The sequence below is a fragment of the Diadema antillarum genome, unplaced genomic scaffold (genome assembly GCF_040938485.1).
Source record: "Diadema antillarum isolate AM-2024a unplaced genomic scaffold, OU_Dant_1.0 scf00000064, whole genome shotgun sequence".
Classification (NCBI taxonomy): Eukaryota; Metazoa; Echinodermata; class Echinoidea; order Diadematoida; family Diadematidae; genus Diadema; species Diadema antillarum.
The window spans coordinates 1088555-1115497 of NW_027270953.1; the positions used below are offsets into that span (position 1 = coordinate 1088555).

Here is a 26943-nt window from a genome sequence, read left to right on the forward strand (position 1 = left end):
GCGAATTGGAGCCGACGGCCTTTTTCCCGGCATGAAATATTCGCGAATTGCCTCTAACATTCAATGCATTATTATAATGTAGACAAAAACTTTCGCTTGCACTTTAATTTCGCGAATCTTGGCTCTCGCGAAATTCGCGAAATTAAGATGCACGCGAACATTCCTCGTTTTAGAGTACTCTCTATTCCCTTTTCACATCATCCTAGTGACTTCCGGTCAGTGCTGCATCTTATTCGCTGACCCCAACTTCGATCTCGTGAATTTCAGGTCTTCCGTTTGTGAGTGACAACAATTCCGGCAGTAAGCTGCGATCACCTATAACCAGTCCACTCTTGCTAATCCCACAATTGTTCTCATTGAGACTCGCGTACGAAAAGAGAGCGAAAATTTTATTAAGTTTATATTTCCAGAGGGGTGTATTATTTGCCTCACGTGTACTTAGCACACAGCTTTTGTTCCCTGGACTGTAGACGATCCCACGATTCTCGCAGTCTTGGTTTATATTTCACCACCATGTCCTCCGGCTCGAGTACCAGTCTACTCTCGCCTGTCTCCGGGCTACTCACCCGGCTACCAGTTACAATGTACCGACCTCCCGTCCGTAGCTTGGGGCAGGGGCAAGCATTGGGAACCCATAGGTACTCTCGGTGGTTCAGGTGGATGTTGTTTTTGAAGGTCACCTCGATGTCGACATCGTAGCGCGTTTCCCCGCCGATGGTGGACTGGTCGACGACGTCGACTAGGAGAGCTTGGAAGGTACAGGAAATCGTTCTGTTAATTTTGCTACGTCTCAGACTGGAGTTACAGTCTTTATTTTTGAAACGAAATATGAAATACATTGATTGGAGTGTTCACAAGAAAACATGACACAACCCATCTCTAATAAATCAGATAAAATTCCAACAAACGCAAACAGAAAAACTGACCAGAATGAATATTATTTATTTGTGGAAAAATTCCAACAAAATTCCAACAAAGATTCCAACAAAATTCCAACAAGGAAGTAAAGTAATCGATTCTAACGGACGTATTCCTGTTATTTCAGTGAAGTTGATTTCCATAGCAAATACCATCTCCTGGAACTGGGAATTTACAAAGACAAATGTAATCGTCATAATCCTAATCAATATATTGTTTTGTTTTTGCTGTTGTGTCTAACAGAGGGGAACACAAAATTAATACATATGGAACTTGAATAAAAGTCCAACACAAATGTGAAAGTGACTTACCAAATGACCCCCTGCAGAAGTGTTTTGCTCGACCTTTCACTCGTTTACATTTACCGCATTTTTCTGTCGAGGATGATGAAAGACGAAAACACATAAGAAAATTGTTCACAAATAACTAACTCTGAATAATGAATAGTCTAAGGTAGTGTCGCAATTTGCGACCTCGCAATAATCAGAATCAATGGACTGGACTTTATTTACAGAAAGTCGACTTTGTATTTTAGTAACATGACATACAATGCGTATTACTTGATTTCCTTAATAGCTGATAGCATTTACAACACTGAAGTGGTTTTGTAACTGTTAGGGTGATGATCATGTTTCGTATTAAGGGCGTGGAATGGGGAAGGGGTGGGATTTGAGTTTATTATAAAAAGGAAATACAGAGCTTTCTGTTGACTACTGATGATTTTCGACGTTTTGGTACAACTACTGTACGACGTCCTCCCGATAGCCTCTTCCTACCTCTACCACCTAAAAAGAAAGAAATATAAGTATCGAGAACAAAACAAACAAAATATTCACAAAATATTCTCTTTGCTCCGGTTTTCCGTCTCTGTGGTCTGATTGCCACAATGTACCTCTGCCCTTGTCTTTTTTTTTTCTCACCCTTAGCGGAACAACGAGTCTGTATTTGTTCTGAGGTTTTATTTTCGTTCGCACAGCGTTTCTTTCTTCAGACATCAAAAGAACCAAGGGCACACAGACTTAACCTTGCGTGTTAACATTAATTGAATTTCCCCTAATTTGTCTACCATTTTGTATTCATTACAGTAGCATCCGGAGTCTTATATTATTAAGATTAGTAGACTACAATGTTTGTTTTACGCGTAGTTTCCATTAATCAACGGCACTGCATGCATTCTTATTGGATTACGGAGTTTAATAGGAACTTGAAATTTTGAGATATATATCTGTTATGTTTTTCTGCAAAAGACATGACTCACGTTTCTTCGATTTCTTTCTGTCCTTCTTGTTTTTGTCTTTGTTATTGCTGCTTTCGCTATTCTTTGACGTTTGTTGATTGTCAGCAGGCGACTGTGCATGACCGAGGTAAGGCGTTACCGGCTTCTTTCGGGGCTCTGTTGGATCGAGAAGACAGCTCCAAATTTAAGACAGGAGTTACAAGAATGTCGACGGGAAAAAGTCATCTTGGCACATATTATTCAATATTTTATCCTTCGTCATGGGATAGGGAGTAGATGACAGCCGGCTGTGAAAAAGGTATGGAGACGGAGTATTTGGATAAGTGAGCTATGATTATCTCGTCTACCTTTTTGATTTGGCTCAGCGAATCCATGATGTAGATGGTGTTAATTATAAGGGTCGAAAGGCTGATTTAGAATAATTATGAAATGAGTGTAGGAGATGGAAGGCATATGAAATAGAGAATGAACCTGAAATTCTAAATATCTAATCGGAGAATTTATCGAATACGAAAAAAAGAGTGACATGGAATTGGAAACGAATATCGAAAAGGAAGAGAACTTTACATAGCCTATATTTGACTTTAAAAATGAAACCAGACTGAAAACGGACAATAAATATGATAATTATAGAGGCAATGAGGAACAAAATAGGACACTGTGGAGCAGCATATGATATGGGAGAAGAGGGCATGGTACTATCAGGGTAGAAAGAGAAGAGAAATAGTGAGAACTTCATTGTCAATAATCGGAAACAAGACTATCACCGCCTTCAGAGTGAGCGCTCGCATAAAAAATCTCTTCAATAATCGTTGTTTTTATTGCTGTTATTTTAGTGATTGTCTATCGCGCACTACCGTGAATATAATTATCGGCATGTACTGATCTCATCCTTTCCACTTTTTTTTTTCAGATACGAAAATAAAGGTCTGAGCTTTTTTTTTTTTTTGAATAATCATCTAGTGTCTCTTTTTCAATTCTGTCACGCACAATTAAACAGTGGTTCAAGTCGCTAATCGTACTGTAAAAGCTATGTAATTCCGACAAAGACGCAGCGATACAATTGGCAGAGGTCTTAGGGAGACTACGGATACATACCTATGGCGCCGAATTTCCTCTTTTCAGGAGAGTTTGCCAAGCCTGGCATAAAAGGCAGCATTTGGATTTCATTGTTGTAGTTGACGCTGTTTTTTTCCGTCTCCGTCTTTCCTTTCGGCGGCAGGAAATACTCGAATTCAACTCCAGGATTCCGCTCTCGGAAGATTATCTGTCAGTGTTTAAGGGCAAAAATTAGGGTGAGGATATGACAGGGCTGCTAACATTGGCAACTAGTTGAGAGTGAGACTCCCATAGGCCAATGCTGTAATTTAGGAGTCAAAATGAGTGAGATCAATAGAAATGCATGCAAATGAAATAAAGTTTTAGAGTGAGAAAGGACCAAAATGAGTGAGTCTCACTCTCAATGAGTGAGAGTTGGCAGCCCTGATATGATCCGTTTCAGCTGTAGACAAGAATGCTAATAAAGCTAAATATTCTCCGAACATGCATCGTGTTTTGTTCAAAGCACGTTACTAAAAAGTCAGTACTTTCATGCATTGTTTCGAGAAAATTTTCCTTGCGTTTGCAACCTCGATGTCTCGTTAAACCAAGGAGGTACTAGACGAGCTCAATACCTCCTTGGTCAAACAAGGTATTGTTGTAGGTAAGGTATTGTTGTAGGTAAACATTGTTCTTCTAGTCAGCCAGTGAAGCAACATATAGTTTGAAGGTACTCGTTAACTCGTTGGCTCATTTTCCATGATTGGGAAAGGGTATAGAGAGACAAATTCTATGAGAAAGGCCGCATAGACCTTTAAAGAATAGGGAAAGATGAAGAAGAAGAAGAAGAAGAAGAAGAAGAAGAAGAAGAAGAAGAAGAAAATTTCTTATTCCAAAGTTTTGATAGATTGAAATAATTCTCAGGACAAGTTTCTTACCAAAACGTTGACAGGTTTGTCGAGCGGACCCGCTGCTACCACATTCTCCAGTCCGTTGCTCCCTCTTTCGTAGCGAAATGACGTCCCGGCTGCCTGGTAGTCTCCCGGCCAGCTGATTGACCAGTCCCCGTTCAAAATGAAGTTATTCTCCTCGTCTTCAAGAGCTTTAGGTGAGTTTGAATTGGAAGGAGATACATTGTAGACCCTACTTTACTTAGATGAGCGAGTGCTGTGAAGGTTAACCAATTGTTATGAACTTAAGAACCATGACAACCACATTTCTCACATGTTGCACTGTTATTTAACTTTAGCACATTTCGCTGCTTCAGGTGACATAAAGGCGGTTAAGCTTTGTTTTGCGTTGTGGGTAAACTTGTAGGTTTGATAAAGTCATTTGTACCCGGTTTCATTTCTTGAGGTGAAGGATTAAGATGGGAAGTGGAGAAATGTTGTAAGCGACCTCCAGACTTGCATCCAATCTGTTGTCGATCTTTCGTGGTAATCATGTGATTCAAAAGGACTACATTGGCACTTCCACGGAGTTTAGGACAGACAGTTCGTCTCATTCTATCAGTTAACAATACATCCCTGACAATGGTGTAACATATATATTTCAGATTACAGCTTGAAATTGTCCACATCAGCTCAGGATTTAGTAGAATACAATGTTTGTATAATTGATATCTAGTGAATCATCACTGCCTTACAATACTATTATTAATACGAGCTGTAAATTTGTCATGATTTTCATTTCAAGAATTTTTAAGGAAAAAAGATAATGGAATAAAAAAATATTGAATTAAGCGGAAGGATTCGCATTGCCAAAGTGCTCGGAATGCAACACACTTGGCGTACAGTCGGAATAGATGGTGGTAATAAAGAGCCACGGACTAGATGTGTCCATATTTTCTGTTGAATAAATGCATACAGGTATACACTTTCACATGATATATCTCCACTTGGATTCCCTATTCTTAAGAGATGACGGTAGGAAAATAAGATACATATTCGTTGTGACTTTACACTGATTGTTAAATTGTTCACCGAGTCTCGGGTTTAAGACCGGAGCAGTTTCAATAAAAAAATCAATAAATGGAGACATTTATAGAATAACGAAATATAGGCCTGTGATTAGACTGTAGAAATCGAGGGACGGTTATCGTGAGGGTTATGATTCCACCTGTTCGATTTCATCGCTTTAACTCGTTTTGACATTTCTGATGTAAAGTTAGGCACTCGATTGATTACAAGGTCTGCCACCTGTTACTGATGGACTGAAATCATGTTCTTGATCGTTAACGTTCCACTCATAAATACAATAGATTGAGTGATATGTGAACTTCGCAACTAACACCTCGCCTCATCACCTTCAATCTTTGAAGTTTTGACCCTTAAATTCAATCAATATGTTTTCATATCATGTTGCATGCACATGCCGTATACGTCACAGACAAAATAATGTAGTGCATGTTGAAATAATACATCAAACCTTCGTTTTGCTGCATGGACATGCTGGATATATTTATATAAGCATGAATTCGAGCATTTTATTATAAGGTAAAGCACATTTAACTACCAGCATTATGAGCCTACGTGAGTAGTGGTGTCTTTTGATGCTATGGAGAATTTTACTCAATTTATATAAAGTCAAATTTGATTTTGAATGTACGTTCACAAGGCTGTTCACAATTATTTTCAAATTCATGGATATGTTCCCCCTGTAAAGAACTTACTTGGTAACAAGCTATACCTCTACATGCTCAATACCTGGAATGCACAATGAACACATTAGTTTTTGCTATGTCGGGCAACGCTCAAGTAAACCTTATTAAACTTCGATCATTTAAAGGAAAAAGTGCTTGATTGATTACCTATGTAATTCAGACCACTCCTGTCTTTTATCCTGATGTTTGTAGCTCCTGCAGGTATTGAAGCAATCTTGCTGTAGGTGTGATAACCTGAAGGGGCAGAAAGATTCGTACTGGTATTGCTGTCATGACGATCATAATTGTGCATTTGCGCAGTAGTATCTAAGCAAAAAGTAATACATTATACAAGTACACAATAACATAATTATTCACCTCAGCGTGGTGTTTTGCATAATGTATCATCGAAGCCTATGATTTTATTGTGACCCGACCCCGCAACACAAAAACGTGGTTTTACTCACTTGGATGTTATGCTGCAACAGAATATCTTTTCAAGGGATTTTCGCTGAGTACGTGAAAGTTCAAAGTGCACATTTATTGTGGCGGAGGAGTTTTAGTGAATGATAGACCCACTGGAGTGGGGGCCTGAGTGAGTGTACGCGAGTATATTCCTCCGTACATACATCGTGATCAAAATCTGATATTTATAGGAGAACCATACGCACCTTGTTTATAAAGCCGGTGAATTGAAAAACACCTTAAAAGTAACGTTTGCTTGTTTAATCTCTTGTTGGTCTACTTCACAAAATTAAAGGTAGCTGCTTCAAAAGATATGGGTTATAGTGGATATTAGTGAATATCGTCTTCGGGAAAATTTCACGGGAATTCAGCTGGTGTAAAAGAAAATGGTTCTTGTATTTCAAAGACTAAAAGGGCATTTTGAGGGGTATCCGTACCTCTGACAGGATAAGCATCTGTGTAGATTTTTCTCACGTAGCCACACGTATCGTTGCGACCTCCACAAACCCCACATACATCAAGTGTTCGATTAGAGTACAAATCTCCGTCGCATCCTACTTTCTGAGAAAAAGAGAACAAAGCCGTAATATAGACAAACATAAAAAAGATATATTTTCAGTTTCTTCTATTCTCACACAACAATATTATTCCTTACACACGATATATTGGCGCATATGGACGCATTGAGGCAAAAAATTGAGACAAACATCTCAACGCCAAACCTATTGAAGACGTAAACATGCCATCCTTTGGGGCTAAACATAAGCTTCACTCTACATTATGAGAATACGTGTTTGCCAAACAAGCATAAAAGAGAACAACAAACAAACTGTAAAATGGAAATTCAACTCGAGGAAAAATAATAATATACTGGCTTGCAGTTGTATAGATATGAAATTTGGGCTGTTCTCACGATTTTACAATAAATGCAGAGAACGAAATTTTCATAATCTCAAGAGACAGGCCACGGGGATATAGCCGCAATGTAAGCATGTCATGTCATCACAGGTTTGTCATTAATTAGCATTTGTGCCTGCATGGAAAGGTCAAAGGTTAAGGGAAAACCGAAATATTTTGCCGTAAATCCGTCGACGCCGTATTCCTTTGGTAACAATATTTCCAGCACTTTGGATGCATTAAGCGGTAAATAAATGGTCATCTGAGGGAAATAAAAATGTATTTTATACATCGTTTTTGTGTCGTAACTTCTGTGGACCACATAAGATTGACAAAAATGACAGTACTCTCACTCGCTCTCGAAGGAGTCATTCCCTTAGAACATTAATCTCATTTTATGTGATAATTTTCCCCCAAACGATATTATGTCTCATAGAGAAAGGCGGTGAGAGGGGAAAAGTCACAAGGCGTAGAGCTGTTTAATACCACACCATCAGTCGTTATTGAGGTTAAAAAGCAATTCACACACACACACACAACAAAAAAACAACTCTTTTCTCTAATGATGGTAAACGATGCATTGCCACATTATAATCTTGAAAATGATTAAGCCAAGGAGGTAAAACTCCTTGGTGTGTGTCTCCTCGGTCACTGGATTGGACTAACCGTACACAGAGACATTACTGCGGGACTAAATATCTGCAAACGCTGACATGTGCTACCAGGTTTGTTTTCTAAGTATAGAGTTTACTGTAAAACAACAACCCTTCATCGTTTGACACTTCGAACCCATCGAAACTGTTCTACTCGAGTCGAAACCAACACTGATGCAAGTCACTGTAGATGGAGATATTTACGGAAACTAAAATAGTGCCACTGCATGTTTTATTAGTATATGCACACTTACAACACATTTACCAGCGATGCACATGTCTTGATCCGTAAATCGGCAACGCGTCCCATCGAGTACTCTTCCAAATGTGTACATGTATGCTCCATCAGACGTGTGGCATACCAGCTCACATTCCCCTTGAGCTGTGTAGTGGAGAAAAAAACAATCCATATACGGTAATTGCCTGTACATTAGATCACTTGTAAATTTTAGATCATCTGTTGATATTGACTGGTATGAGTATCGAAATAAAGCAAATAGTCTGGGACATAAAATTATGATATTGATCAGTAAGCCTTTACTTTATCAAAATGCTGAATCACAGTCACCGAGATGATCTTAACAGTTTGTTAATCATTCCTATTAATTCATTTCAGGTATCAAGGCCATCGCAAGCTGATTTCACAAAGCATTTTTGGACTGTGTGTCGTGACATTCAGCACTATCTATATTTGTCACATTTTTTGAAATCATTTTTTTTTTTCCAATGACGCGGATAAAAACGGCTATGATAATGATAGCAATAACCACCAGTCTTATTGCACAGAGCTCATTTTGACGATCGAATTCAGGAAATATCAATCAATAATATGAAGAATTTATGAGAAAGTCACTGCTTATACTCTTATATCTATCATCATCATATAAAATGCAATCCTCAACAGGCAAAAGGCATAGCTGAAAGCAAAATAATAATTTTCCTTGATTTAGCTCACGTCAGTGCTACATGCATTCCTTTGATATCTTGGAATACCACACAGAGAGAAAAAATATGCCAGTAGACTGTGGGCGGTTCGGAACTAGAAACATTGCATTCACGTACTAATTTCGAAATAATGACATTAGTTTTAATGGAAGCAAAGGAATTGACAAGGATTAATGGGCTTGAGTGGTAACTGAGCTCTGGAGATTTACATTATGGCTTTTTAATGGAGTCGAAAATCAAGTCAAATGCCACAAAGTACGACAGACTCTGGGCGGTCCAGCTGAATTTGGATGAAAAAAAAAATGCCGAGATTTAAGAAATTTTTCATGTCATTATTAAAATGTGAATGTTTGATGGAAATATGGCAGTTGTCTCGCCAGTGTGGATCATAAGAAATCCGATCTTATTACCAACATGCTTGTAATGATTACAGTGTATGAACTTTGCCTGTTGTCATGAGTTTGACGAGTGACGCCAACTTACTTGTAACCATGGCAACAGGGTTCAATGTGAGTATAATTCATGACAATACGAAGTCTGTATAACAAAAAATTTTGGAAGCATATCGTACAACTGAAAACTGTTGGAAGCATATCGCATAACTGAAAAATTTTTGGAAGTATATAAGATGAACATTGATTGAAAACCAATCAAAGGACTGATTTTCTCAACAGCGTGTCGAAAGTTCATGTACACGTCACGAGCTCGGCACCCACGAGTCACACAGCCCACGGGCTATAGACACTGTAAACAAGGCCCACGAGCTATAAGGTCTACACGCTAGACACTGGGTAAATAAGGTCCATGAGCTCGGCACTAGGCTTACAAGGCCCTGGAGCTTGACACTAGGAAAAAAACAAAACAACAACAACCACAACAACAACAACAACAACAAACAAACAAACAAAACAACACAGGTCCACTAGACCGGCATTACATCAGGGGGCTTTACGCAGTGGCGGTCTCGTGGACACTCTTTTCCCAGTGTCGAGCTCATGGGCCTTATCTGTCTAGTGTCCAACTCATGATCCTGTTTTGTGTCTAGCTATAAGTGGGCCTGTTTCACTCGGTGTCTAGTTAGCTCATGGGCTGTATGACTCGTGGGTGTTGAGCTCTTGGGATGACCCCGAAAGTTCATTCTGTAGAATGAGTTCATGACCTTCCAGTGTGTGTACAACGGGATTGAGAAGAATGAGAATCAATCTTGATTGATCACTTCCTACCTTCAGTTCTTTTTAGTTTGCGTTTTGGTCTAGTGCCTAACGTCTTGTGAAAAGAACAAGGAAGCACTTTACTGCATGCCTTCTTAAAAGACATGATGGTATCGTGAAATCCGGCTTTAACGTATGTCCCTGTTTTACGGCATGTGTGATAGATTTGTATTTACTTTTCGCACGGGGCCACGGGAAGTATAAATCTTCTTTTCTCTTGTACTATAATAACATACTCTTGTCATGGCTTTTACCCACTTGGTGAAATAAACCCACAAGGCATGTCGACCAGTATTTGCGCCTATAATGTGGATCACCTCTTAATGCGTTTGGCCATAAATACCTAATTTAAAGAGCAAAATGTGGACTGTTATCCAGCTTTATGTGTATGTGTGTGTGTGTGTGTGTGTGTGTGTGTGTGTGTGTGTGTGTGTGTTTGTCTAACTCTTGTCTATCAATAATATCTCATTTGAACATGTGTTTGGTGTGTGTGTGTGTGTGTGTGTTTATTTAGTGTGTGGGTCTAGCTAGGGATATTTTCCACTTATTTCGACCATGTCCTACCTGTTCGCCAATGAATCTACACTGTTGTACACTTTTGTGCACTGGCAAGCTATGTTCAGTGCAGAAATTTCCCAAATGGACGTTAGCGACAAAATAGCATTTGACTTGTATGATTTTGTTGTTCGTGGGACTCCAATGCCTCGATTTCAGCTAATTTGAAATATTACTTCCTTCCGCTTGCCAAAATAAAGTGACATAGAAATAATAAACCAAGGGAGATGACGCTGGTACATCTCCCACGTAACCCGAGTTCCGGGTGATTTAGGATGCGCACAAGAAAGGCCGTTTCGCTGTTGACTCAACACACTCGCGTCGTGTCAGGCGTGACTTCTGTGTAAATAAGACTTTACATCTAAAATTCATTCATGCGGTCTTTTTATGTTTTTCATTGCGGGTGACTGGAGGTTCACAATGCTGCATAAATGCCACGAATAATACATTGAACTGAGCAACTTGTATGTGTTCAGCAATTTGGAAAGGAGACTAAACAGTGTGTGTTTATTTACGTTTAATCAACAATGAGCTTGTGAGGTTGTCTGCTGATGGTGAGAATATGACAATCTACATGAAGGTTTTGTTTTTGTTAAAGCTAAAATCAAAATTGTCTGAGGGAAGACTGTAAAATTCACACAAAGCGAGTACCTCCATACCCGAAATTTGGAACTGAATTCAAATTGTTCATCATTCGACCTGGCTGTAGGGTGTGATCAGTTGACAAAATACCCGAAACTCCTTTATATCGAACAGGTAACTCTCCTTGCAACATCAGCCAGGAGTACAACTCATACAGCGTGGATGAAAAATAACCTTGTTGACAATATTAGGGCCTATGCCAGATATGCCTATCATACATTGCATACTAAGTATACTATCAAATTGATATCAGGGGACTTTGCTAGACTGCTACAATTGCTTCTTGTTTCGTCAAAACTGAAACGTTTTGTGTAGTAGTGAAAGACTGTCATTGAGAGAAGGAACATTTCTTTAGGAAATTGGACTCGGTTTTTCTGACTCCTGGATAACATAGGTTGTATGGTATAAAATTGAAAGGATCGATGCTTACAGTTGTAGACGGGCAGCCACTCTCGGATTAGCCTATCCCTCGAGTCCTTCACATTGAACACAGAGCACTGGACGGACCGGTAGTCTAGGGCACCATATGGACAATCCTGAGCCGATGCAAGGAGGGAAGATCGGAGGAAGAGAAAATCTCAATAATGGCAATTATCAAATTAAGAAGACGATGTGACCGCAATGAGGGTGATATTGTTTCATTGGCAACAGAGACGCTTCTATACTGTGTTATCATTAATCTTTTAACCCGTTCCATACGGGAACCTGGGTGCCTGTGTATTAAGTCTATGGAGATTTCAGAATTATATGGAATGGGTTAACAGTGTCTAAAACACCGAGACATCTATTATTTCCAATGATGAACACATAGTGATGATTCGAGCTCATATTTTCTTGTTGATTACTGTCTCATCCACCATCAGACTGGTCCTATATATCAAAGTGATGTGAAATACGGATACATTTTCAAATTTTATGTTAAACATTTCAGAATGTGATTATTTAGATACCAATGACCATGGCCTTGATGACCACATAGGTTAATGAAGTGTTCACTATTTATATAGCAATCGAGGAGATCACAGTTTCGTGTTACTTCGGTGGTGGAAATCAGGGTAATGAAGGAACATACTGTCATTTTTTTTTTCATTTGGGTTTTCGATGTTTAACATCGTGCCCCAGTATCTATTCTGCATGATATCCACCTGTACTTTTAAGGTGATTTTATGCGAGAAAGATTATGTCACCATCATAGTTAACTATGGTTATTCAACAGCAACCCTGAACAACTCGGGAATCATGGAGCATTAACTTCGTTCATTCAATGCAATAACATTTAAAGGTCCTTTTTACCCTTGGGAGCAGTGATTTCAAAAAATGTTCAAGATATCACTTTTGATGCATATGTGTAGGTCAGTTGTATCACAAAACATCCTACCAGATAAAAGTTTTGCAATAAAGCCTAAAATATAAGGAGATATCGCTGTTTTTCTCATTAAACCAGTTACTGTAGACGGTTTAGTCTGGAAGCATTTTTATTATAACTATTGTTCACATTTTGTATATTTAACAATACTTAAAATTGATTATACTGGTTCAAATTTTTACATTCGTTGTATCCATCTCTAACTCACATTTTTTAGAACTATTTTGAAGCACTAATGCCTGGTTTTTGCTTCATCTGCAAATGGTAAATTATGCCTTTAAGATGCTTCACTACCAGGATATTACAATCCAAGGTTTGTCCTCTCCAGAATAGAAAACTTATCTCCTTTGTTCGTATTTTAGCTATTTTTGAGCAAATTTGTACTTTTCACTCCTTCTGTATCATTTTTTTCTCTTAGAAATAACTTGGGCATACAAATGCTCATGGAATTATATAATATGTTGATGAAATCACTAATTATTGTAAATTCTTCCCAGTGATGTCCAGAAACAGGACAATATTCCGACAGAAAGAGGTTATTCCAATTTCAGTTTCGATTTAGATATTCCAATTTCGAATCAGAAGATAACAAATTTTCCTTCACCGAAGAGGATATACTATTTCTACATAAGAACAGTGATAATTGTACACTGTTAGGAGAAATTGTAACTTAAGGAAAGACAATAAAAACTTTTTGGAAGTCCGTGACATCCTGCAGGACAAATGATGTTACCTTGGTGTTACATGATCTGTATTCTCGGCTCGATCCGGGACAGGCAAGTGCTCTTGTCATGTATCGCATTGGAATCCTACAAAAACGACCAGGGAAGATCACAGAATGACAATGAAATGATATAATGTTCTGTTTCACTTATAAATATAGCTTAAATGTAATAGATATCATCATTAATTACCAAGAAGAGACTCAAAGTTACGAAACGGTAATCCTTAATGACAGTCCTTCGGTAAAGATCATTAAAATCCACTCCAATGGCAACAGATGCGATTTTTTAGGGAGGTTTATGATACAGCAACGTTTTCTATGTTTCGAAAGTTCACTTATTTTAGTAAGTACTTTGCACCCGTTGGAACTATCGGCAAGTGAACCCAATTGCGTGACAAGAACACAAAGATATCGAATAAGAAATAAAATCAAGTGGAGGCCGGTATAAGTCATCAGGTTACCTCTACTTTCATATGAGTGCATCATATTTCTCCAGAGAAATCAAGTGAAAGAGGAAGAATGATAAAGACAAAGTTTTGAGCCATATCTCGTGGATCTCAGTCTTCCCCTGAACTCTTAAGGGAAGAAAACATTTTTCTATTCCACTTCGACGACGCTTCCTGTACCTCAGACTAGACACCAAACAAGTGGCATTATGCGATAAGACGCAACTGTTTTTACCTGAAGCACTCTCGTCTTTTATCCTTCCTATTCACTGTCTTTTATATTTTCTTTCATTTCAAATTTCTATTACTCCTCTCCTCCCCGTCCTTTTCCCACTATAACTACTTCTTTCTCTTATCCTCATCTTACTTTTTGGTTCTTTTACCCCCTGTTCTTCCTTATAGTATATCATCCTCATTCTTCTTCCATCAATTATACCGCTTGTGTTCTTCTTCTCTGTTCCTTATTGTTAAAGATCGCATTATTACATCGACTGCAAAGATTTGTCGCTGTGTAGATCTCACATATTAATTTACTTACAGTTATGATAACGTTCCGGCTGTCTGAAACGCTTGGAAAATGCATGCGTGAAAATAATGTAATCCTGCTCCGTGCAGCTGTTTTACAAACAAGTTCACCGTAAGAGGTTAGAGCGCTACTACTACATGTAATATTTGCAATCTGCTCGATAGCAGGTATGCCAGAGTAGACCCCATTAAGTGTTGATCTGCGGGAAATCGGCCAAGAGATTGGGTGTGTAATCAGTACCTGCTCATGCAGTGCCGAGTTCGGAAGGACGATCCGCCACCACACGTCCGAGAACACGCTGACCATCTTCCCCACGACGACCACACACTCGCCGTCAATGACCTCCTCGCTCGATGTCGCCTCAGCGTCAGTGTTCTGGATACACTGATTAGACCTGGGGAAGGTTTATCGTCGGACTGAAAGACAAACAAACGATGAACAAAAACACGTTTGATTCATTCACAGTCACACGTTGCAACAATGGCTTACGGACATTTATTGCCTTTATCTATTACTTTGAGATGATGATGATGATAATGATAGATATTTCCTTTTATATATAGACAGGCGCACATCAACATGGTTCTTTTTCATCTTGTACATCAGATACACCGGGGCCGAAGCATGAGATCTGAATGAGACCTGTCAGTGTTTCCGTCGAAGAACGACCGTTGACCTTCGTTACACCTCTATCATTTTCACTAACCAAGTGCTATCCCGCCTGTCAAATTCCATGACCCCTGGGAATTTCCTTGGAGATTTGGATACGTTGGATAGTTATACATGTTATATCTCTTTCTCTTTTGTTTATCCTTACTTTTGGTCTTAATTGTACCCGTGCTCCTCATCCTGTTCCCCTCACTAGGCTTTTGTTGGGACCTACACTCAACAAGCTTTGCTTTTTAGTAGGTTCCATCGTATTTCTCTTCGCATCCTTTACTTTGATTGAAAATGACACATCGACCGTCATGTATTACTTTTGTATTCCTATTTCTTCATGTATATATCCCAGCTGGACATTCTGTATTATATTTTGTTATATACCACGTATTTTCCATCGAGAAATATGAAATTGAAATTGAAATTGAAATTGAATTTCAAAGCAAAACTATAGTGACATTTTAGCACTGACAATTGACTATTCGTGTCATAAGGAGCGCTGTATATGTGACCTTGAGTAAGTATAATTACCCTGCCCTTCCCACCGTATTATTACACTATCACTGGACATTCCCGGCTGATGTCGTTGTTGGCATTCTTTTTTTAAACGAAAAGTTTAATGGCTTGTAAACTTTGATTTTGACCCTTGGTGAATTTTGCTAAAGATGTAATCAGCGCATGTACACATCAGCTAACATACCAGGGCAAAGAATCTAGAAAATCCGCCACAGAATTTGCCCTGTCTAAATGATGTGAACGAGTTACGGGTTGTAAGGACGAACAAACGTTGGACAGATGGACGGACAACTAGCAAAATGATACCTTCGGCACCCATCGGGGCGGAGGCATATAACTGCTCACTGATACCTTGCGGTGTTGTACGCTGGTCCGTCCAAAGTTTGATAGTCATGATGGTGCATCTATAAGATAATCGTCTATATGAATAGGCCTATTTCATTTCTCAAGTGATATATTTTCACATTGTTTGACAGCTGGTGCTACAGTAGAAATTGTATAGAAGCATCTTATAACGAATTCCGTACATTGTGTATGCCAATTTAACAGACTCTTATTTGTCTAATTGATCAAATTCCTTTCATTTTCTTGCTTCTGGCAACTGCCATGTCGGAATATGGTAAAAAGAACAAATTCGCTTAAGACGTTTTGTACCGCTTTCCCATCGTTGTGCACTAAAATCAAGATATGATGAATATCAGGTTAGCCATGTAGATTCGTCTTGGTGGCGATCGATGATAGGTTTAGATTCAGATTTCTTGACTACACTATAAAGTGCATACCTTCTCATAGTCTTCGCCCCTTGCTGACAGAATGAATAGCAGACATAGAAGAGTGCAGACGAGAGCCCGACTGCCGCCCCTTGGTCCAAGGAATTTGTCCATCTATGCTCTGGCAAAAGAACACAAACAAATATTTTCAGTGATAAACAATCGAGGAAAATAAAGACAGGAAACAGATGGACTATAGCATTGTGGAGTATGCAGTTTGGGGTTGACTAGTTAACCGTAACAAATCCTGAACACAAGGAAAGAAAAACACCGACACTTGCTCTTATTTGCATTGGAAATTGATTGGTTTGGTTTGATAATTGACTGTATATTTTGTACGCTTGCAAGTCACAGTGATGGGACCATTGGTTGTTTCGGAAGACGAGGGCGTCCGAAGATTTTGATATTTACTATGATTGACACCTAATATACAGACAGAAACGACCTCAGTGCTGCTGTGTCCTCGTCTAATTTTATTTGTTTCATTTGCATTATTTTCACTAAGCTTGGAATTGAGCTCGCATTAAAAAAGAACAAGAAATAGGAAAAAGAAATCTTGGCCTTAAAACTGTTTGCTTTTGGGAGTGTTTTGTGTTGTATTATGAGAAGAAAAGAGCTCATTGGCTCAAGATTAATCGCGCTTGACGTCTATGCAAACTTAAGGTGCAAATGCTTCCGTGGCTGGGTTTTCTCAAGGAAGTATTACATCAATTGCAGACTGTCACGTTTTAACTCGCACGTGAAAATACACATGCTAGGGAGCTTGATATTAACCGACGTAGATATTTTTACTCTACGTGAAACGATCTTGTAATTCCTGTTAAAGAATACACACAAAAAGGAACTTATTAACTACCGTTACAAAGACAGAAACCGCTCTAGCTCCACCATGTTATTCTATCCTGTGACACGCACTTGCCCTATCAGACTCACGCAAAAGCTCAATATCAGAAACTTGCAAACCATTAAGCAATACCTATAGTCAACAGAAAATTAGGAAACGTGTGAATACAACTCTTGTGATTTCATCAGATTGCATTAAAGAGAGAAACACTGACAGGACATTCAACAGCTGAGCAGAAGCGTTTCTCCACCCACATACAACCTGCGTTTTCCCCTCTAGTCCAAAACTTCTCTTTGGTTGGTCTGTCTGAGTTATAGTTAAAACGGGTGGCTCGATTCGAAAACTATATTATTCTGACTTCGTTTGTGACCCCGAGTTTTCGCAATGAGAGAGAGCTGTGAGAGCCTGTATCAAGTCAATGACACTAATTAACACGGGGGCAATGAATGAAAAAAGTCGCTAGGATTAAAAAAAAAATAAGAAAGGAAGAGAAAAAAATCGTGGACAAATGTCACTTTGCTTGGGAAAAGGACTTATGTCTATACTTTCGTTCCATACTGGTGTTTGAAAAATCGCTGAGAAACGGATTACTGTAATTCAGGGGTGAAAAGGACTTGGCCGGTAATTCAAACCATCTTGATAAGCCTCATCCAGGGAGTATAGAGGGTTTGTAGAGGGGTGTATAAAGAGGGACGGTACATCTGGTTCCCCGCTCTTTGTATGTGTTGCCTGTGAGTGTGTTTGAGTGCCTGAATTCTAGGCCTACAAGACTCCAGGTAGTATTCAGCTTTCAGGTCAGTGGATTAAAGACAAATTTGTGAGATATACCTATACTCTCACGCGCATACATTACTTTTATTAGATGGCATAGATAGCGATACATGTCACACTGCTGGATGGCAATTTACAGACTCCTCTCTTTAGACTGAATAAAAAGATAGGTGTAAGGAAAAGACGAAAGTATTATTTCATTACGATTGCATGTTATCAAAACTGGAGAAGAAGAATTTGTATCTTTACATAGATTGCAGCCATCATGGAGATATAAGAAAAGACGCATGTATTGGATCGATAGACAGATAAATGAATAGATCTATCGATCTATCAATCGATACAGATAGATAGATAAATAGATAGATAGATAAATGGATGGATAGCTGGTGTTGAATAGAATGATGAGCCTTTAATTACAAGAATTCGCTCGACATAACGCGACAGCTTGTTGAAGAGTAAAAATACAAAGACAATGATGAATATAAAAGAGAGAGAGAAAGAGAGACTGGAAAATAGGAAGTTCCTAACTACACACAAACACACACAAAACAAAAACAAAACATGACCATTACTTTTGAAGTAAGTATGGGATACACACTTCTTGCATGAACCTATAGATCTCCAGGGTGGGAGATATAAGATCTGGAAAGGAATTATATCCAGTGATGAATACTACAAACGGCTTCACATCCACATTACTTCTTTTTTTTTCTATTTGAATGAAAAGGAGCTCACCGCAACTCTATATGCACATGCAATAATGTGTTGCAACAAACACGGCATATACAAGAGCACTGCTCGACTTAAACATATAGCCACAGTTCGGTCAAATTCACGACAATACCGTCTGGAACTGTACAATCGAAATGTGTAAAACACAATTTCGGCAAATCAGTCCAACCCACTCCTTCCACACAAATATCACCCTTTAACAACAGTTAAGAAATTCAATCGGTACAAATACAGTCGTTATTCTGTTGTTCTGGAGGCTATCAATTGAATTCATAAATGTGAATTGGATTCAGTATGAAGACTGACATGGAGGCAGAAATCAGAGATCGCATGGAATATTTGTGTTCTGTTGTAAACAACACTATTTCCAAAGAAAGTTTTGTGCTTGTCAGAAACGAGTCATTTGATCACCTCCATGCTTCGCTATAATCAGAGACAACTCCCTGGAATGCACTGAAACACCTTTTTTCTGTTGTTGCTTTGTTTATAAGGTCTGTTACACTTTTTCATGACAGTCGGAATGATGTGGGTGTGTGGGTGTACTTGTGTTGGTTGTGTCGGAATTCGCTTGTAGTATGTGACTGTTCCGTGATTTATCGTGCCCCTTGGGTCTGCCAGGCTAACAACGCTACTGTCAGGTTTTATTTGTACTTGAATTTCAATTTATTTTTGTATTCATTTTTGCGAAAAGAGGAGGGGTCATTTAATGCATGACATAGCCTTCGCCAAAGAAGCCGAACCTGAAAAGAACTGCTTTATTCTTCGTGAGTGTGTAATCAAAGGTAGAAGCCTACAAGAGCATTCTTTGTGTCTTCAAAAAGGGGTTAATCAAAGTAATTCACCAGCAAAACATTTCTCGTTTGGAGGAAAATTACCATGTCAGTTCACTCGGGCGCATGGAGCTCTGATGGCCACTTTATCAAAGTCAACTGATTTGACAGGGCTTCGCTCAAACAGTGGCTTTGCGAGTAAGAATGTATAAAATTTGATTTTCATTAGAATTTTTGCTGAGCTAGTTTGACGTATTTCGGCAGAGATTTACAGAACACTTTTTCAAAATTGGATATAACCGCAATTATAAGCATGATAGTTTAGTTTGATTTCATTAATCATCCCCATATTACATTACAAATAATACAAAGCATATCGATGTTATAAATTTCAAAAGAGATAGTTGTACAAAAGGAAAGAGATACAAAACGTTATCCACACCTCACTGGGAGATATCATAGGCAGAGTAAGTATATGCCTACTAAAGAGTGGAAAGGGTAATTTGCAAGCCTATAGGGCTCACACCTGTAAATAAAATGGAATGTCCCAGACCCCTTCACAAATTCGTACCACAGATACCAAAATAAATGATGAAAAAATTAATTAAAAATCAATAACGCAGTTTGGCAAAAAACTGAATACCTGCAGATATTGAGTATGAATTCCTCTACAAACTGCATTTTGGTTTGAAGATGACAGCTTTTCTCATGGAATTTGAAGGGACTATATTTCATTGGGTGCATGTACAGAAAATAGGTGATTTTTTTTTTTTTTTTTTTTTTTGAGTGAAAAGATCTCGTAGTCTGGCTTTGCGGACTCTTGGACAGAGTTTGAGCAGAAGAACCTGCCCTGGGAATTTGATGGATGAAAGGGTATATCTCAGTTATCCAGGTTAGTGAAGATGGTACACCTCATTTCTCCCAGCTATTTTAGAGAATTTTTTGAATTTTGAATATCAACACACGTCTCTATGGGGAATTATTTACCCGTGTGAGCCCTTATATAATGTCGTCTGAGAAGTGAAGTACTCCATGTTTCGTTTGTGTGTCCAATATACACGAAGAAGCAACACCAAATAATCCTTTACATATCTGCACTACCAACCCTGAAACTCCGAAGTATTTTGAAGGAAATTTGATTTCAAACAAATCATATATGAATTCGGTGAATGAAGAAAAAAAAAATGTAGAACGCATCAGTCAAATTATGTGGAAATTCGATAAACCGTTCAAAAATTATGAAGCTTTCTAGACTTTGCTTAACTTTGTGCTGTCATTGCTGGATGGGAAGGCCTCAACAGTAGGCGATGTAAAGACAGTACAGATATATAAAGAAAACATGAACAGAATTCAACAAAATAATAGTCATGAAATAATATACACTATAAGAAAAATAGATTCGGCTTTGCACATTACCAATGCTACACAGGGAACACCTTTACGGGTGCACTTTTGCACCTTTCTGGTCAAGTGTCACAATAGTGTTCCCATTGTGACATTGGTCTGCACCTCAAGAGTGCAAAGTTGAACCTATCTTTCTTATTATGAACGGTATACACAGTCCTTGGGACGTACTTTTGACATAATATGTTGTATGTGAGGAGTAACATTTACATTTATCATTAACCCGGCTTTCTGATCGCGGTACGGGTGCTCTTTCCCTTTGCTAGAAAAAAAAACGGACATGACTGTGTGGAATTCCCTTTGAATTTTATTTGCATCTATAAACCACTGTGACATCACGAATTGTTGCAGTCTTCATTTTCCATGATAACGGCAAATGAATTTAACCAAAACTTGAATCATTCACAGCTTTGGAACGGATAGTCGAATTTCCCTCAAACTATACTAGCATCATTTGACTGGTGTGTTCTACTACTACTTCTAGGATGTAGTCACTCATTTCATACATATTTTAGGGTAGATTCCCTTTAATTGTAATCGCAGGAGACATATCACCCCGAGATTCCAACAGTTGATCCGTGTTGACGAGGAGACACCAACACTCTGAGCTTATACCTTGTAGATTTATACAACACATCATTGAGCTTCAAGTCCGTGCAATCGGGACTCCAGCTGCTGTAATTATATTACAGCTATATTCACACACAAAGGCGTAAAGGGATAAAATGTCTGTTTAAGAGCAAGGTATCGCAATGACGTATACCTCCTTGTTACCTGTGAATGATATCGATAAAATGACATGATCAGAGCGCGGCGTCTTTGATAACATAGTACAATTGTTGATGGATTGGAGGATGAGCAAATTGAGATAGATGGATCGGGCCCACCTTGTCAGCCTGCTGTGGAATCTGGGTGACGAATCGCTGTCGTAAAATATGGCCATTTAGTGACTACGCTCTAAAATTCCTGTAATGTGCTGTAAACATCACCATGAACTTTTATCCGAACCCTTGGCACTCGAACATAAAAACCCTCTAAAGCAGACAAGGGGAAAATGAGTCAAGATTACTAGGACTGAAGTTCTGCCATACGTCATGAAATTTGATGAGCTTTTTTTTTTCTTTGTGCGTTAACTGGTATTCTTCAAGTGTTCAGCGCAATTTCAGCAGTGCTTATTATTCTATACTGAGGAGGTCACAAAACACATTCATAGTGTCGTGTCGAGTGCGACACGCACTTCTGGCATATAGTAATAAATGTAAGTGCAAGAACGAGACACTAATAACGAGGTACGCATGGTTTACAGCTTCATTCATTGCGTCGCTTTGATGCTTGCTACCATTGACATTGGAACTCTGAATACTCCTTTTACACTCCTCCAAAGCCTAATGCTAATTGCAAGCCATCTTTACTCGAAATTTAGAATATTCGAGTTTTGACAACCATTTATGTTTTGCAAAAGGGCACTTGTACTCTTGGAAATTCTTTTTGCCCGTGGATACTAGGAAAGACGATGTAGGGTAGAATGATTTTGAATCTTGCATGTATTTACAGTAGAGGGCCAGTGTGCGGAATTTTCCAACTGAAAGTGAAGTGCATCCTGACAACAGCAAAAATATCGGAGAAATCATTAAACTCGAGATCTATGTTCATTCACGACTTTCCTTACTCCTTCAATGCCCTGTCATGTTTTCATTGCGGCTGCATCACTAGTTTTCTGATTTACGTCTGCAAAAAGGTCATTAATTATTCGCAGTGTGCAGGCGGCATGCCCAGTCGTTGCGTTTAGCTTTCGTTACGTCAGGAAACATGTTCGATGTCACGAAACTGTAAGAAATGTGCGCTGACAATTTTCATTGCAGAGAAATATGACAGGCATAGAGATAAACGTCTCTTAAGAACAACAGTCATACGAATTGCACAGAATGTGCAAAAATGCAATGAAAGTGATTCTAAAAAAAGCTCAAGCAAACAAACTAATAAACAAAGATTGTTTTGTCGTTAGAAGGGTATGCGGGGTTTTAAATTGACCGTGCTGACCACGACGCTTAGTCAATGGACACTTGGGAGAGCGGTCAAGTCCCCATCACCTATCAACTGCCACATCGAGATTTCCGCCTCCAACGGCATTGTTAATTCGTGCTGTCAGTCTTGATCCTGCGGCCGTCAAAGTTTACTTTGCGAAGTTCATTACTAGGATTATGGTCAGTCTGGCATTATTGGCCAATAGTATTTTCAATAAGAGGCAAGCAGTCAAGCTAAATTGGCGTTGGGTTTAGCCAAGTTCGTGAGAGGTTTAGTTGATTGAGAGTCAATTCATACGGCAAGATGACGGTCCATCTATTAAGATCTGGACAGTGATCACAGTTGAAGGGTCATTCCACTGCAGCAATTAACGGACATAGATTCAACCGCTGACAATGACACACAGAAGAAATTTGAAGAAGGCTTGAAATTTCAAATCCGTGAGTCAAACCGAGACCCGAAAGTTATCATTTACGGAAATGCAAACTGCTAAAATAAGTGGTGATGTTCTTTGTGGAAAGTAAACTTTCGTCCTTCCTGATTTTAAGTTTGAGCTAGATGAGGCGAAAATGACATCAATGGAAAGAAATGAAAAGATTGAATCTTGGCAGTCCGAAGAACTAATGGACAGTGATGATGAGGAAAAAGGATTATGACAATTATTACATAATGAGAACAATATCAAAACAGAATGACGCTAAAGAGTAAAAGAGAGGCGTCGAATGCAACACGGAGTTGAGAAAGCAGACCGAAGGAGATGCAAACAAAAAAAAGAAAAACACTAAAGGAGGAAAATGAGTTGGAGAGGGAGAGAGAGACAGGGACAGACAGAGAGACAGAGATAGAAAGAGAGAGATATTCTTCAACGCAGACACCCTTTTCTGCAAATCCAAACATCCGCCCAATTTAGCGTGCCAAATATGAGTTTCCTCAAGCTACGGTGAGCTCACGAGTGAGGTTTTATGGAGCATTCTATCCAACTCGTTCGGGCAATGTCGGGTGAGAACTCCCGAAGTATTTCTACCCGGTGCAGTCGGCAGAACATCGGAGATTTGACTTCCACTCATGGGTCCAATGATGACGCCTCAAGCAAGTTCTCTATCCTCAATTTCCCGAGCCGACTGACAGCTGTTTCTTTTTTCTTTTTAAAGATCTCTGCTCCTTTTTTTTTTCAAAGTGGTATGAGTGGACCACCAGCCCCCTTCCCCCCTCCCCCCTCCCCCCTTCCCCCTTCCCCCCGGGATGGGATGAGGAACAGAGCGTGCGATGGAGACCAGTGTTACTATCTTCTGTCAGAAATTAAGTTGCCGTATCCTCAATAAACTAACTGCATATAACCCTTCTATAGGAAGTTTTACATGGTCAATGACACATTACTATTAAATGACCTGCACTATAGCCCCCATGCTTCGGACTTATACATGATTTTATGTGTCATTATAAAAAGTTGAATTTTTTAGAGAAGGGCCTACATGTCAAATTTCTCTGTTATGAAATGTTAGACGTATAGTGGCAGTCAAGCATAAGGAGTCCTTAAAAAACAACAGACAGACAGACACGCAAACGCACACACACAAAAACACACAAAAAGGCAAATCAAGCAACAAACAAACAAAAAACAAAACCTGCCAATAATGGCAGCGACACGCAAGCTTTTCTTACCTGGGTAGGCCTACGTGTGAACCAGAGAGCAAAGCGCGACTGGGATCTCGATTTGACTCACGTTTTGTCGATATGTGTGAATGGGTCTATAACACTTGCCCAATGACTAGACGCCAAACCTACATCATAACATGGGTAAGACTTGACGGCAGGCCTCAAAGTTTGGGACACTCAAATCGATTAATATACGAACGCCTTCTCGGCACACCGAAGCGATCCTGGACTACAAGCAACCCACAAGTCTGCATGTGTTGGTCTCAATGATTGTATTGCATTCCCCTGTTTTGATGAAGCCCCTTTGTCCTTTCATAGTTCTATAGTGGTAGGACACAGGCATCGTCATACATCCTTCACTAGTGTAATGAAAAGTTTCACGGAGGCGTGCCTGTTATTTAGCCATATATTACATAAATGTGTCCTCGATTACCGATTCATTCTTTTTTTTTATTCTAACCCACATCGCATAACCTTTCAAGCGACAAAGGTACAAGATTGGGCATTCGGAATGCACATCATACGAAAACCTGTGTATTTCGCCCCTGGATTAAGGGTAGAGAGAAACAATAAAACGATACTGCCTGGAATAAGACTACCCCTAGTGAAGCTACCAATCTCTTCTCACACTAACAAGCATTTTCCAATTAGAACCAGTCTCTTGAGATGCCTTCCCTGCCAAAGGGAGAAAGTTGTATTGATTCGTGAATCAATGGCCATTGATTAAAATGTGTACGTAATGCAAAGATGGGTTCACTCAAAGTTTGCCCAGCCTTTGACTGAAACCTCAAAATTTTGCCGAGACAAAATTTACAGTGGAATGTGTATTGTGTGAGATCTGATAGAGACTCCGTCTGTTTCGCTGCTGTACTTATGTTTGCTGTTATAAACACTCATTACGTACATGGAGCAGGTTGTGGCAGCAAACAAAATGTTTTCATAGTGTACTTTAAAGTAAATCTATCCAGTATAATACGAAATATTTGAGGAAGGTTTAGGTTATTTATCAGAAACCCATTCTGTTCTAGGCAGACATTAGGAGCATGATTGATTAACAAATTTAAAAAAGAGAGTTTCATTTATACGTCCAATGATATCTGTTACAATCACGGCGTCCATTCTGCAAGTCAAGTCACGTGGTATGGCGAACATTACTCATTTAAGATGAACATTCAGGAGATCATAATTATAAGTTCCGTTTCTTTTATATGTTTAACATACACCGCCAGCTGCGACTGATTCATGCTAGACTTCTTTAAGGTTCCCTTGTCCTGATATTTTTTCTCGACATCGAAATATCGTAATATAATATTTCCTGAATAAAACAGAAGGTGTAACTCGTGACGGGGTGATGGATGACGTCGACTACACAAATCATGCAATGCTCGAGGCGATCTGGAAAATGTCTCACGCGCAAGAAGTCATATGAAATCGAGGAAGTTTGGTGTTTTTTTTTTTGTCTGTGTGTGCCGTACCGAGAAAGCATGGGGGCTAATGCGAGCTCTATTCATGTCATCCGGTACAATTATACCAATTATATCGGCACAAAGTGCGACTCACTAATGTTATCATGAAGAAAACTGGTAATTTAGATAAATGGTACTTGATACCTGTTTAACTTGTGCGCTATCATTACTAAAAAACAAATCAAAACAAACAAATCAGCGGTTAAGGGAATCATTATAATAAACAGAAAAAAAAAACACACCGGCAAGAACAACATTGATAAACACGCGAGCGGTGGAAAAGACTTGTACACGAAAAAAAAAAAAACACAAACAAACAAACAAACAAAAGCAAAAACAAAACAGCAACACCAATAATCAGAACTAGAAGCCTCTCATGGCGGATAAAAAAAAGACAAAAAGATAGAACCTTGTGCAAAGAGGAGCGTCATTATCAAAACCCTTAGGGTAATTTCTTCTTTGAGTGAAATCTTCTTGCCAGCATGAGGGAATGAGAAGGATGACTTATCAACCCGAAAGACCAGATATTACGATGGTGTTGAGATAACCATTGGTGCTACTAATGAGCGAACTTAAGTTAAAGCAAGAAGGCGGTAACTCCTTGGTCTCTTCCCATCTCCCTGGTCAGCATTGGTCGACGTGTCCATGCAGCATTGTTCTTAAATGTTTAAATGATTTATGATATCGAACGGAGCAAGACTTTATTTTGCTTACGAGTTCTAACACGAAATCATTTCGCATCAGGACGGTGTCCACTAGACTAAAATTAATGATAAAATGAGGAAAAAGAACATTTTAATAATTGCACAAATTGATTTCCTTCTCCATTACCTTGGTGTAATTGTTTCTGGTCTTCTAAGCCTGACAGTCACCAGCACCGTTATCCTAAGACGTCGGCAAGAGGAGAGTAGGCTACATGTATATTCCTTGATTTTAGATCCGAGGTGGGGAATGTACGAAGAAGTTCTTTCACGAAGTGAAGCTGGGTTTGCGAAGTAGCGACATTCGTGTTTTAAGTACAGTAAAGCTAAAAACAGACGTTTTGTTTGGTTCAACTTTCGA

The 26943-nt window shown here is 39.0% G+C and overlaps 1 protein-coding gene across 1 annotated transcript; it reads right to left on the bottom strand.

Moving 5' to 3' along the window:
• Positions 1 to 428: 428 nt before the first annotated feature.
• LOC139716362 (ADAMTS-like protein 5) lies at positions 429 to 26943 on the bottom strand. The gene is made up of 13 exons (XM_071627908.1): positions 26713 to 26943; positions 16223 to 16331; positions 14505 to 14680; positions 13302 to 13377; positions 11633 to 11738; positions 8104 to 8231; positions 6737 to 6860; positions 6003 to 6089; positions 4132 to 4295; positions 3254 to 3422; positions 2177 to 2311; positions 1230 to 1292; positions 429 to 748 (listed from the first exon to the last, which is right to left on the bottom strand). Exons 2-13 carry the CDS (start codon positions 16322 to 16324, stop codon positions 429 to 431), a joined length of 1650 nt encoding a protein of 549 aa, XP_071484009.1. The 5' UTR covers positions 16325 to 16331; positions 26713 to 26943.

Excerpts from the sequence above, each read along its gene's own strand:
- LOC139716362 (XM_071627908.1), bottom strand. The coding sequence starts at position 16,324 with ATGGACAAATTCCTTGGACCAAGGGGCGGCAGTCGGGCTCTCGTCTGC. Across the intron at positions 8,232-11,632 it reads GTGGCTGCCCGTCTACAACT|CTCAAGGGGAATGTGAGCTG; the intron begins GTAAGCATCGAT and ends TCCACTACACAG. Across the intron at positions 6,861-8,103 it reads GCATCGCTGGTAAATGTGTT|AAAGTAGGATGCGACGGAGA; the intron begins GTAAGTGTGCAT and ends TCTTTTTCTCAG.